At 32.3% G+C, this 13,058-nt stretch overlaps 1 protein-coding gene across 1 annotated transcript; it reads left to right on the top strand.

The window, feature by feature from the left end:
- The first annotated feature begins 800 nt into the window (after positions 1 to 800).
- LOC112022217 (NAC transcription factor 56) lies at positions 801 to 2,714 on the top strand. The gene is made up of 3 exons (XM_024054793.2): positions 801 to 1,154; positions 1,263 to 1,570; positions 1,677 to 2,714. Exons 1-3 carry the CDS (start codon positions 980 to 982, stop codon positions 2,232 to 2,234), a joined length of 1,041 nt encoding a protein of 346 aa, XP_023910561.1. The 5' UTR covers positions 801 to 979; the 3' UTR covers positions 2,235 to 2,714.
- The last annotated feature ends 10,344 nt before the right edge of the window (positions 2,715 to 13,058 follow it).

The raw sequence follows: 13,058 nt of genomic DNA on the forward strand, positions 1-13,058 counted from the left end.
AGAATAACGAGGAAAGGCTATCTAATCTAGTCTACAAAATGGGTTCATGGTGGAAGGTGGTAATGTTATTGGGGTCCCTAAAGACTAAATTGGTGGTATTTGCATAACAAAAGCATGACATCTGAAGCGTAAAGCTTGTTCCCACCCCACACTTATCAGTCCATGTATCCTTTTTGTTGTCTTGTGTGGGTTGTAGGTCCCACCGTTCCCCCACACCCACGAGCCAACCCCTCCCACGTTACGACCTTACACGTGTCACCCTTTTAACGGTCTAAATTTCAGTTTTCGTCATCATTAGGTACACAACACCATCTATATCACACTTAGGTTATGTTTTTGACATCCACCCTTAGGTTATGTTTATTTTATCTCAAAAAACAAAAAAAAAAAAACAAAAAAAGAAGGTTATGTTTATTATACTTGAGCTGTTACACACAATTTTACAAATACACCTTATTTTTTAAATAAAATTTTAACTCAAAGTCACAATTTTAAGCTTAAAAATTATAAGTTCAAGTCAAGATTTCAATTAAAAAAAATAGAGTATATAAAAGACCCTATAACAAACTTGTGTGAAACAAGTATTACCCTCACTCAAACCCATTTGGTTCTTTATCTGTCTTTGTCTTTTTCTACCTAAACTTTAATTCAGCCAAAACATTGAGGTAAAATACAAATGCATACAATTTTAACAAACTGACCCATCTACCCTTCGATACAATAACGTGGCACATAACCATTGGTAGCTTAGGAAACCTTATCATGGATTTGTAGTCATCTGCTGCCCACCCACAATTGTCATATTATTCTCCCCCTTTAAAAAATGGCCTTGCATCTCATATTCACCTATCTCTATCTCTCATCATTTCGTTTCTTCTCTGATAAACAATTAGGAATTGAATTCTCAAAAGGCTCTGATATACATCAAACACTTCTAGCTTGCTAAGTTTTTTAAGGGTTGTGAGTTGTTGTGTGAGGCATGGAGAGCACTGAGATGTCACAGCAGCCAAATCTGCCACCTGGGTTTCGTTTCCACCCCACAGATGAAGAGCTTGTGGTTCACTACCTCAAGAAAAAGGCCACCTCGGCTCCTCTTCCGGTTTCAATTATCGCTGAGGTCAATCTTTACAAATTTGATCCATGGGAACTACCAGGTACAAATATAAATACATACCTATATATTTCCAATTAACTTAAAAAGGAAGAAGAAGAAAAAAAGTTGCATACAAAGCTATGTTTTTACTTTTTTCATGGTTTTTCAGCTAAGGCTACGTTTGGCCAGCATGAGTGGTACTTTTTTAGTCCAAGGGACCGGAAGTACCCGAATGGGGCGAGGCCGAACCGGGCAGCAACTTCAGGGTATTGGAAGGCTACAGGAACAGATAAGCCAGTGTTAAGCTCTGGGAGTAATCTGAAGGTTGGTGTAAAAAAGGCCCTTGTGTTCTATGGAGGAAAGCCTCCCAAGGGGATCAAGACCAATTGGATCATGCATGAGTACCGGTTGATTGATAACAAGCCTAATAATAAGCCTCCAGGGTGTGACTTAGGCAACAAGAAAAACTCTTTGAGGGTAATTTTCTTTATTTTATTTATTTTTTGAAACCCCATTTGGATTGGTGAAGATTTGATTTGATTTGATTTGATATTATTTATTTATTTATTTATTTTTGGTTTAGCTTGATGATTGGGTGCTATGTCGAATTTACAAAAAGAACAACACGCATAGACCTATGGATCATGAAAGGGAGGACTCGATGGATGACATGGCTGGACCTCTACCACCTTCAATATCTGTGAGCCAACAAAATATGAAACTGCAATTTCCAAAGGCAGGCACAAGCTACGGTTCACTGCTTGACCAGAATTTGTTTGAAGGGATAGTAACCAATGATGGGATAAACTCTGGTATGTCAACCCAGTTAGCCTCTTCAAGTTCTATGGTTCCAGCCTTAGGAATCTCAAACAACTTCAATATGAAACGGACACTCCCTTCATTGTACTGGAATATTTATGAGGAAGCATCTGGGCATTCCTCGAGCAAGAGATTGGCTTTGGATGATAGTGATGAAAGTGTCACGAGGACAGATGGGAATGCTTCTAATTCTATTGCCTCTCTGCTTTGCCAGCTTCCACAAACACCTTCATTGCATCAACAAGCAATGCTGGGGTCTGTTGGAGATATCAGTCTTTTTCGGGGACCTTGTCATCTTCCTGGATTGAACTGGTATTCTTAATCAAATTCTAGTGTTGGGTATGAATAGGCATATGTTATGTAAGAAGAACTATCTCATGCAACTTAAAAAGACAGAGTTTCCATGCAGTTCGAAGTTGTAAAGTTGGGTATATTAAGATTTTGGCTGTTAAGGGAACTTGTGAAATGACCTCCAATTCTTCTCAGTGTATAGAAAATGGTGCTGCTAATTTCAGGTGAGGCCGCTATTAGTATTTTTAGATATATAAGGTTATATAAGACATTTATACTTTGTTGGTTCATGTAGAGATGAAAAGACAAAGAAAAGATGCTAGCTTTTTTTTTTTTTGCTTTTCTTGTAGAAAAATAAAACAGATCAATTAGTATATCTTGCTGTGTGTAACATGTGCTACATCTTTGTATGTATTGAGATCCCAACTGTGGAACTTTATTGCTGCACACGTTTCGAAGAGACAATGGCTATAGTTTGTCAATGTATTATTATGTCTGTTCATCTCCATCATCACCAGGATTGTGGCCAATTGTGAGTCATTGGTTAGGCCTATAATTGAAACTAGAATTTGAGTGCTTGGTTTTTGCCTTCTTTACATTCCATAGCTGTCTTTTTCTTTTTTCTTTTTTTCTTTTTGTCACTGCATGAACCCTAGAAAGGTAAGAGATCTTATTTCTTTCAATCATCATTATCTTTGTTTCCAATAGATTGTAAATTTGGGGAATCATTATAAGGAAGAATATGCATTATACTAACAAATTCCAACCCATCTCTAATAGATTGTAGCTTTTCGTTCTGATTCCCTGTGATTTGCTAAATGAAAATTAGAAAAGTGAAGCTTAAAACTCCTTAATTTTTCTGTTGGATTATTTATATTCAGAGATTATAAAGCAGGAAAGCATGATTCGATTTCATTCTTGTCTTCAAATTTCAAGAATTATAATTTTTTTTTGAGGGTGAAGAATTATAAATAATTAAACCATTAACATTTGACTACTATTAAAATAAATATGAATACTTTATTGGTCTAACAAGAATAATGTAATTAGCATTGACCTCTCAATAATCTGTTGGAAAAGACTATAGCCCATGCTCACTAATGTCAATGATTATCAATATGGGGCCATACAGCTATTAATTTTATGCATTTTCTATGGTCATCATCATACGTAATAATTCATAAATATTATCATTATCATTAAGTGTTAGTGATATAAAGGCCCAAGAGACCTAATCCTATTGGATTTATTGATCCTATTGTAGGTTAGTTTTAATTAGTTTAAGGTTCTCTAATATATAAAATCTGCACTAAATTCATTGTAATACAAAAAAAAAAAAAAAAAAATATAATACAAATGCAATTGTCAAAGACTTCCCGCTATAAAAGTAAGTTATCAGGCCAAATCATGTAAAATTCTTACTTCTTTTTTTTTTGGTACACTCTCTTTCAATGACTTAATCATTCAACAGCTTCAACATTAATATCTTGAAGACAAATGTCTATTAGGATTAGCTTCGATTCTAATGTATCAAGAGATATTATAGGATATAATAGGTTGTTGTATCCATATAACTACTTTCAAAAATATACAACCATGTCAATTTTGTTGTTGTTGTTGTTGTTGTTGTTGGGTAAATTAGATTTTAGGGTTAATTTCAATAGTAGTGTAAGACAACTTATTATAGGTCTAAAAGCAAAAAAAAATCAATATTGTACCGATATCAGCAAAATATTTTGTAACGACCAAAAAATTGGTATTTGTACTCATCTAAAATGTACTAGATAAAATATTGGATTGTACCAACCTATACAAGTAATTTTTTAGGAGTTTTGGCCAAATAACTCACATTCATGAATTTGGGCTTATAAAATATGTGAATTTAAATAATATTTTTATAAAAAAAAGATATATATATATATATATAATACACACACATTAGTATATAAATACAAGTAATCCTGAAATATTGATCAACTGATACCGAAATATTTCATTCTTCTAACCAAACCTTAATGGACTCCTTTATAAATTTGACCCTATTGTCTAAAAGGCCATCTAATTCTAATTGTAGTTTTAAAATTTTCAAATTAAATCATTAAATTTAAGATTGTTATACAAATCAAACCTTGTAAATTTGATAGTTTCAAATTAAATCCTAAACTTTTAAAATCATATCAATTTAAACCCTAAATTTTTTGGGTTGGTTTGGGAGGGGGCTTTTAAATTGATATGATGTTTAAAATTGTGTTTGATTTAAAACTAGCAAATTATATGGTATAATCTATAAATTTTTTGAACTTCAGGATTTGATCTGAAACTTTGAAATCACCCCGAAAGTATAAAGTTTAAAATATAATTTGATTTTGTGAGGGGAGAGGGATTGATTTACCTATGTGGAATGTCTTTATAACTATTGTCATTTTGGTACTGTTAATCTATATATATATATATATATTTTGGGGGGGGGGGGGTTTAGTATGGACATATCTCCAATCACTCTAATTTTTCCATCTTGCATACTTTAATTATGCATTCATAAATAAAACCAAAGGAAAAAAGACATTGACATACGAAAATTTATCCGTATAAGCTACAAAATTCTGTACCATTTGTAAGCCAATAAAAAATTATTTATGGGACTTTTAGGCATGAAAATTTTGGGGGGAAAGAATGATTCATGTTACTTTTAGGCATAAAAATTTTGGGGGAAAGAAGATGTGACCTCATAATAAAAAATAAATTGAAATGAGTTTCATGAAAGTGAAGTTTAAAACTTTTACTGCATATTTTAGAGGTTGAAAGAAATCGATAAAAGAATAGGGCTTTGGCCTTACAAAGGTTCAGATAACACCAAAAACCATTTTCATTTTCAAAGCACTAACCAATCACCAAGAGCTTCTATGGATGCATCAATCTTTCTCTTGAAAGATACCCAAATAGTTTATCAGAATCTTTTTTGTCGTCAGTTTCTATTTACTAAGTTATATGCTGGATGTGAAGAAAGAGTGAGAAAGCACTCATGGTCATGGGCTACCAAGTGAAAGTTGATTTTCCTATTTTTATCTTACTTTTACACACACAACCGATGATTTTAATCAACAAATTAATCAACAAATTTCCTTTGTTTTATCTCAAAAAAAATTATCGCGATATTTGAGTATGGGTGTCATTTTCTTTCATTGCACTTGATAAGACACAGCTAAGTTTATTCCATGTCCTTGAAGTCACACAAAGTCACAAATTGACAATATAAGGCTACCTCACAGATGGCTTTCTTTGTTGCAGACTTTATAGGGCCATTCTCACTATCATCTAAAGGAATCATTATCTTAAAACCACACAAATTAAATGGCCTTAAATCACATTCCTTTCTTAGGAAAGAGTACAAACAACTTTATAAAAATTTCTCATCATAAGTGCTTAGTTTTGGAATAGATATTGAAGCGATGAAATGCGTTATTATTTCAATCCACTTTAAAGATGGTGCTTTAAACAAACACTAGAAAGCTATACAAATCTACTTAAATTTGAAAGATATCTGTTTTTGCTTGTCTATCAAGATACCTATACAATTATACACGTAGGGATATACAAAATACGTATACTCAACCAAAACAAAAAAAAGTAAATGCAAAAATACAAAAATACAAAAAAAAAAAAAAAAAACATTTAGAAATTTAGAATTGGCTCACTACTTCCTAATTCAATTATGCGCTTCTCTTTCATACCTAGAGGATTATAAAACAAAAACAATTTGAATAATTATTAACGAGAGAGAGAGAGAAAGAGATAGAGAGAGATTTGATGGATTAATTTCATTATAGTAATTGAATCAGTTTTAAAATCCTCAATAAAAGAAACTCCTGTTCATGCTAGGAGAGCTTTCGTTTTCATCAATTAATTAAGTTACACAAAAAATGGCGTATTCATTGATGAGCTCCTCTCCAGCCAACTAAAATTTAAAAGAAAATAGGGTCCCCTAAAAATTGAATTGAAAAGGAGTCGAGAAGCATAAGGGTCTAATTTGAGACTGACCCACGAATTGACGGTTGCTAATTAATAAAGCAGATGCAGGTATATACAACAGTCAACACTCAACAGTAAACGTTTCCGACACAAGGGGCTCGGAACCCACATTAATAATAGCATCTGTCAGTGCATTGTATAAATTATAAAATTTAGGGCAAATTTCATTCATATATCGTCGGGTTTAGACTAATGTCAATCAAGTTCAAATTTTTTTTAATTTAATTTTTCAAATTAACCAATTTGGTTCTTAAAGCTAACTTAATTCATAAATATTTAATTATTTTTCTCAACTGTTTTAGAGACTAAATTAACTTTAAGGATCAAATTTGTTAGTTTTGAAAAGTCTTGGACATAGTTGGTATTAGCCTAAACTATAAAAGTGTGAATGAAATTTACCCAAAAATTTAAAACCTAAATAAATAAATAATAAATAATAAATAATTTAAGACTCTGATCCTTTTAACGTGTTTCAAATTTTAATGCATCTCCTCAATAAGTCCTTTTTTTTAATATATAATTTGATAACTACCAAGGAATAATATTTAAACTTCAAATATCTTTGTTAGAAACATTAAGAGGTGTCTCCCATATCCATTTGGATTATTTGGATAACTAGAAACATGCTTGTCATAAAAAATAAAGCCTTTATCACAAATGAAATCTTGAAAAGGATCCAATTCCTCTCCGCGGAACTCTTCTTCTGCTTATAAATCAATGAGAAAATGCCCTTCAGTGACAGTATCCACATCAATTGAAGCTTCGAATTTCTTTAAACTCAGCACTTATGGTTCTGTGCATGGTAATCCGAGTAAAGCTAGTGCAGGTGGTCTCATTAGAAATTCTATGGGCTTGTGGGTTGGAGGTTTCTCTAGAAGTATAAGGATCACTCATTCTATGGCTGCTAAGCTTTGGGGCTAGGGCCTTCGAAATGGTCTTGTGTTAGCAAAGAATCTGAATATCATAAAACTCTACATTGAGCTTGATGCAAAAGTTGTTGTCACAATTCTCACATCACATAATGTCTTATCTAATTCATCTTACCCTTGTAGTACCTTGATTTCTACTTGTAAGTCTCCTTCCAGTTTTTTGAGATAGCCTACATCCATCACATTTACCGCGAAGGGAGTCAATGTGCAGACTTTTTGGCAAAAGATGGATCTCCTAGTAGTGATAGTTTTATTTTGTATTCACAGCCCCTTGCCTCTATTTTGTACTAGTTATTTTCAGATGCTAAGGGTATTTCATGCCCGAGACTTTGGAATCCTTAGTTTTGTTGACTTAAATTTTCATTTACCAGAAAAAAAATTAAGAGATATCATTATTTTGAACTGCAATAAATTACTCATAACTAAAAGTGGTTAAAATTCTCTATTATAAAAATAAATAAATAAATAAGTAAAAAGTTGTTAAAACTCAAATGAAAAATGTTCATAAGACTTATCTAAATGCTATGGGTACCTAATGACAGGTCACATAAATACTACACAGTATTTTAATTATTAAAAATAAAACCCATAAAGTGATCACAACTTCATTAATTTTTTATTAGGGACTTTACCGTTGTTTCGATAATTAATTCACACTAAGGGAGTTTTTTTTTTTTTGGCATCCAAATAATTTATAACTAAAAAGTTCATAATTTTTTTTAGAAAAACAAATTTCATAAATTTTTGTTAAAGAGATTTACTAAAGGCCTATATTGCGATGATTTTAAAATTATAGTATTAATTAATGAGATTGATACAGTTGAAACTATATCGTTCAATTTAAATATAAGGCCAGAATTTGCAGATTGGTAAAAAAAAGGGTCAAATCTAGGGAAAGCAGTTTATGACTTGAAGGCTTAGCTGCAGCAGCAGCAAGTCGGCAATGGGTTGAGATTAGGAACTGGAATTGTGAGCAGGCCCAATTAGGGCCCAATAAATCATTTCTTCGATCTTGAGCAGGCGATAGATCATTTCTTTGCTACACTCTTATTATTATTATTATTTTAAGTATATAGGATTCCTTTGCTACTCTTGTTTCTTTTTTTTGAGAAACAAACATATTCACAAGGGAGATGGGATGAATCTACTGTATTTTTTGAAATATGGCACACCATAAACTTCACTGTATTTTTTGAACTGTGGCAAAATAATATTATTCCAAAACTATATTTTATAAATTCCCAAAACAATGCAAATCCGTAGAGGATGAACCCAGTGTCAGCACGAGATATATAAATTCCCTTTCTTCATCTCTTTATTTAGCTCTAAAACACACAAAAATCACAAACATGTGAAGAGCTTTATAGTTTAATAGCATTATTTAGTGCTTCCTATGGCAACATCTAAAGTTTGAATTATCCATCTCCCACTTACAATATATACACACAATCACATGCGCGTAGAACGGAAAGGAGAAAATAGCTCCATTCAGCTAGTGTTAAAATCCCAGCTGAAAGAAAGAGAACCTTATTTCAAAGATGTAGCTACCATATATGCTCTCCACCATTAGCAAACCTGTTAAATTTTTGTGTATGAATGGAGCCAAATCTTCCATAGCCACTCTTCATCTTGGCAAATGGTTTCAATTAGACAATCACTATAGGCCCCGTTCTTTAAATTGTCAAACCTAAAGAGACCTAAATGCAAGTGCCTCGATGACCTATATATATATTGCGTTTAACTTCTAAAGCTTATTAGTTGAACAGGTTTGTGGGTGTTGAGTTAGGATCTTAGTGTATTGGCATACTCCATGTCAAATCTATATGTATTCTTGAGTTCTTAATTTCATTGTATCATGTTCAATTTTGGGTTATTTTGTAATTGGCTGAAGAGGCCAAGAGCTGAAGCTGAACTGTAATCTAAAAAATCACAGTCAAGCCAATTTACATGGGTCATGTCAAGTGATATGTTAAGCGAGTTACATAGTTTGAAAAAAAATTAGCATCAATATCGCCTCTCACCTCGATTGAGCTAAATTGTCAAAACCTAACACAAAATTGTTATTCCTTTTATCTATAGTACCTATCCATAAACCTCTCTACATAGCCCTCATTTCCCACCATATTCAATAGTGAATTCCTATAATGAAGAGCTAGAGGCCAACCATAAACCCTAGAGAAAAATTGGCTTTGTTCTCTCTACCTCCATGCTCTCTATTTCCAAATTCAATGAAAGGAAATTCAATACCACACACATTGAAACCTTGAGTGTTCTAAAGTGTTGTTGGTTCTGGGAATCAATTGAGCAGTCCCAAATCTTCAAGATGCCTTAGAGTAGCCAATGAGACTTACATTTTAGATTTAGTTCAATTCTCAAATTTGGTAACTAACAAAAAGAAAAGATTCTAGAGTTAGTTGCTAGTAAGAGTTGGAAGCTCAAGTACTCAGTCGTTACTCGGAGGGTTTTGTAAGAAAATCAGGTTTTGTAAGAAAATCATAATACAGCTATTCTTATTAGTTTTTTTTTGCTTAATTTTTGGGCTTTTCTCTCCTTGAACATTTCCGGTGGTCTTGTGGGTGTGATTAATTGTGAGGTATTTTCTGTTTTGATTATCTATTCATGCAAACATTAATTGACTAATTTTATGAATAATTGAACTCAATCTGATAATTAACTTTAAATTGACAGCCATAAAATTGGAGTCTAAATTAGTAACTGTCATTATGAACACTGAATATTATTGCAGCTGTACTATGAAACAATTTTCTTGTCTTCATTTAAGTGCATTAATTTTGTTGTTCTTCTGTTTGGATGATAGTTAATGATGCAACATAGACAATCCTTAACAGCCTAATATATGATGGTGATTGGTGATTCCTCTGTTTGTGAAGCCTATTTTTAAGCTTGTCACAAGCTCAAACTTTTGATTTTTTCCTAACGAGCTAAGCTTGAACATACATTACTCGACAAAGCTCAGTTCGTTTACAACCCTATATGGCATCCATTTATTAAGGTTTTTTTCTTTTTTTTGCAACATCCAAAATATATTACTTATGCGACTGCAATCTTGTTAATGTCTTATAAATGGGTTGTACACAAGCAATTTGGTAAAAATTATAAAATCATGACTTGGTCAGTGGGTTGGGCAGATTGAACCATTGACTCGGTCTTTATTTTCTAACCCAAAAACAAAATATTGGTCTTTGATTAGACCCTTGATCTTTTCTGGTTTATAATCAAATTGAACAATGTTTGACTACGAATCAAATTCTTAGATCGGCCTTGTGAACCGGCCAATGCCATTTTGTCGGATTTGAAAAGGTTTTATATATATTCTGTGTAAGGTGTCTGACGTTGTTCATTCTATCCATGAAATATACGATATATAAACGATGAAAAAAAAAATTCTTTATATTAGATATCCTATATTGCAACTATGGAAAGATAATTATATTTTTGAAAAACAATTAGTCTAAGGATAAAACGGTCATTTCACATAAATGCCACATTGCGATAATTTGACAGTTGGATAATTTGAATTCTACATCATAGTGGGTCATCATGAAATTTAAGGGATTATCGGTCTTTTTAGATTAGATCAATGTTTTGATTAAATGAGATAAAGGAACAATTTTCATTGGTAGCAAAGGTGATTTTTTTTTTTTTTTTTTATTTGAGATAGGTAGATAAATAGTGGAGGGGGGGGGGGGGAGAGAGAGGTGGTTCAAGTCATGTACAAATGACAGCACAAAAAATGTGCACTACAAAGTTTAAAAAGTACATATTTCTTATTTGTAAAATAGTTATACTAAGGAATTCAAAGGACCACCACGGACCCTTGGTGCAATAGTCACTCTACAAGTATAAGTATTTGAGGGATATGTGGAATAAGAGCTAGGATTCAAGTTTTTAGAAGAGAACTTCACACATATATACACTTAAATTATACTAAAGTAAAATTCTATCTCAAACAATCTCTTTGAGTTCTTTGGTATAACCATTCTACGAGTAGGAGTCATATGTACTTTATAGACATATAGTTCTTCTTATTTTCTCCTTTTCTTCTATTAATAAATTACTTTTAGAATTTCTTTGTTGCAAATTTGGCATTCATGTAAATGGCATGCCCAAGGTGTTCTACATGATTGTTAGGTTAAAATAAATTGATTCCGGTTAATTAATTAAAATACCCAAGTTGATTAATTAGGTCAAATTACATGCAAATCATAGAGGCACCAACAAATTACTAAATAACTAATATGCAGTGAAAAATAAATAACTCGGTGATTTGTTGACAAATGGAGAAAGTCTCTTGCAAGGCAAAAACTCCATCAAGTGAATTTAAGGCCACCACTCCCAAGAATCCATTAATCAATAATTAAGCAATTACAAGTATGAAAAATCTTACCATTGCCCTAGCTTATCCCAAAATACCAACTTACAGTTTAACCTTCATTTCAATACCCAATTGAACTTAGTCTTGTAGCAGACTTCTTTACTTTGCACAAACCTTCAATCTGTGACTAACTTCTTTGCACAGATCTTAATACGTGACTGACTCTAACAACTTAATTGATTGTTCTTAGCTGCAAAGTTGTTCACTTCATAAATGGTGAAGATTAGAAAGCACTTGGTTACAAAACCCTAAAGCATACAAACATAGTAGCTTTACACAGAGTATATGAGTTCTAGGTCTCTGTTTTCGTATTTGATGACTTTTAAAATAAGCCTCATATATGACTAGGAATGTAGAGAGAGAAACCCTATAATCATTCAAGTCACCATGGGTCAAAATTCAGATTTGAGAATTTTGAATTTGTAATTCTTGACAAATCAAGCTTGTGTCGAACTTCTCCACACACACACACTCAAAATTGACGAAGAAGCATTTTCTCCCTTTATGTTTGGAGTAGTTCATTCCCCCCTAAACTAAAGTTGAATTATTTCATCTTTTTTATTTTGTAAATGAGCATATATCCCTATCGTTACTCTCTTAGTTTAACCATAACAAAATCTTGTAATCTCTAAAATATTCCATTGTGCAATGTCTAAAATGCTCCTGCAAAATTTTAATGTCCCAAATAAATTTTTCTTTTATTTTGAATTTTATGTGGTAGACTGGTAGTTATGTTTGGAAAGTTAGAATGATGATATATAGTATTCTATTTGTTACTTAGAGAAAACTAATTTATTAGATTTAGATCTTCTAGACTTATAATATTATCTAATGGAAACTTTGATGACAGATGTCTTTTGTTACCTTATTCTTTTTTAATTTCTTTTCCTGTTTAAAGGGGTATTCATTAAAAATAAGTAAGCTAAACATCGTAGTTAAGCTCATACAACAAGATGATAAAAAAGGAAGCATGACTAATTTGATGAAGAGCTTCAAATTGTAGCATATATCATTATTTTATTGCAAAAATTTAAATATTGTGAAAAAATAATGACATTTATTATCATTCTTAGTAGCATTTTTTAGTGAATAGATATTACATTTAGTAAATAGGTTTTAAGAAATTATCATAATAAATAACTATTTTATATTTAAATACATAACTTCGTACTTCTTCCATAAAAACAATCTATTTTAATTTTATCACAGGCAGCACGAGCCTCGCACGTGCAACCAAAAGTGGAGATACTTGTTGGGAAAAAACCAAACATGGGGTTACGTGGAGACCAAGTCAGGAATTGCGGCTGCCATTCAAACTTCAAAGGGCCTGGAAAGTGGAAAACAGTGTTAGTGGCTGGTGCTAGGTAGTATCTTTCCACATTCCAAGTCTAGAATTGGTCAAACACTCCACGCCGACCTAACCTTTCTAAAGTCTGAACACTCAGACAAAGTCTTCCACTAACCCCTCCCTCTCTCTCTCTAAGTCAATTCTCTCATATCA

This window comes from Quercus suber, unplaced genomic scaffold (assembly GCF_002906115.3).
Source record: "Quercus suber isolate HL8 unplaced genomic scaffold, Cork oak 2.0 scaffold_706, whole genome shotgun sequence".
Classification (NCBI taxonomy): domain Eukaryota; kingdom Viridiplantae; phylum Streptophyta; class Magnoliopsida; order Fagales; family Fagaceae; genus Quercus; species Quercus suber.

Coding starts and splice junctions, on each gene's coding strand:
- LOC112022217 (XM_024054793.2), top strand. CDS start 980: ATGGAGAGCACTGAGATGTCACAGCAGCCAAATCTGCCACCTGGGTTT. Junction 1,155..1,262: donor TGATCCATGGGAACTACCAG/GTACAAATATAA, acceptor ATGGTTTTTCAG/CTAAGGCTACGTTTGGCCAG. Junction 1,571..1,676: donor ACAAGAAAAACTCTTTGAGG/GTAATTTTCTTT, acceptor TTTTTGGTTTAG/CTTGATGATTGGGTGCTATG.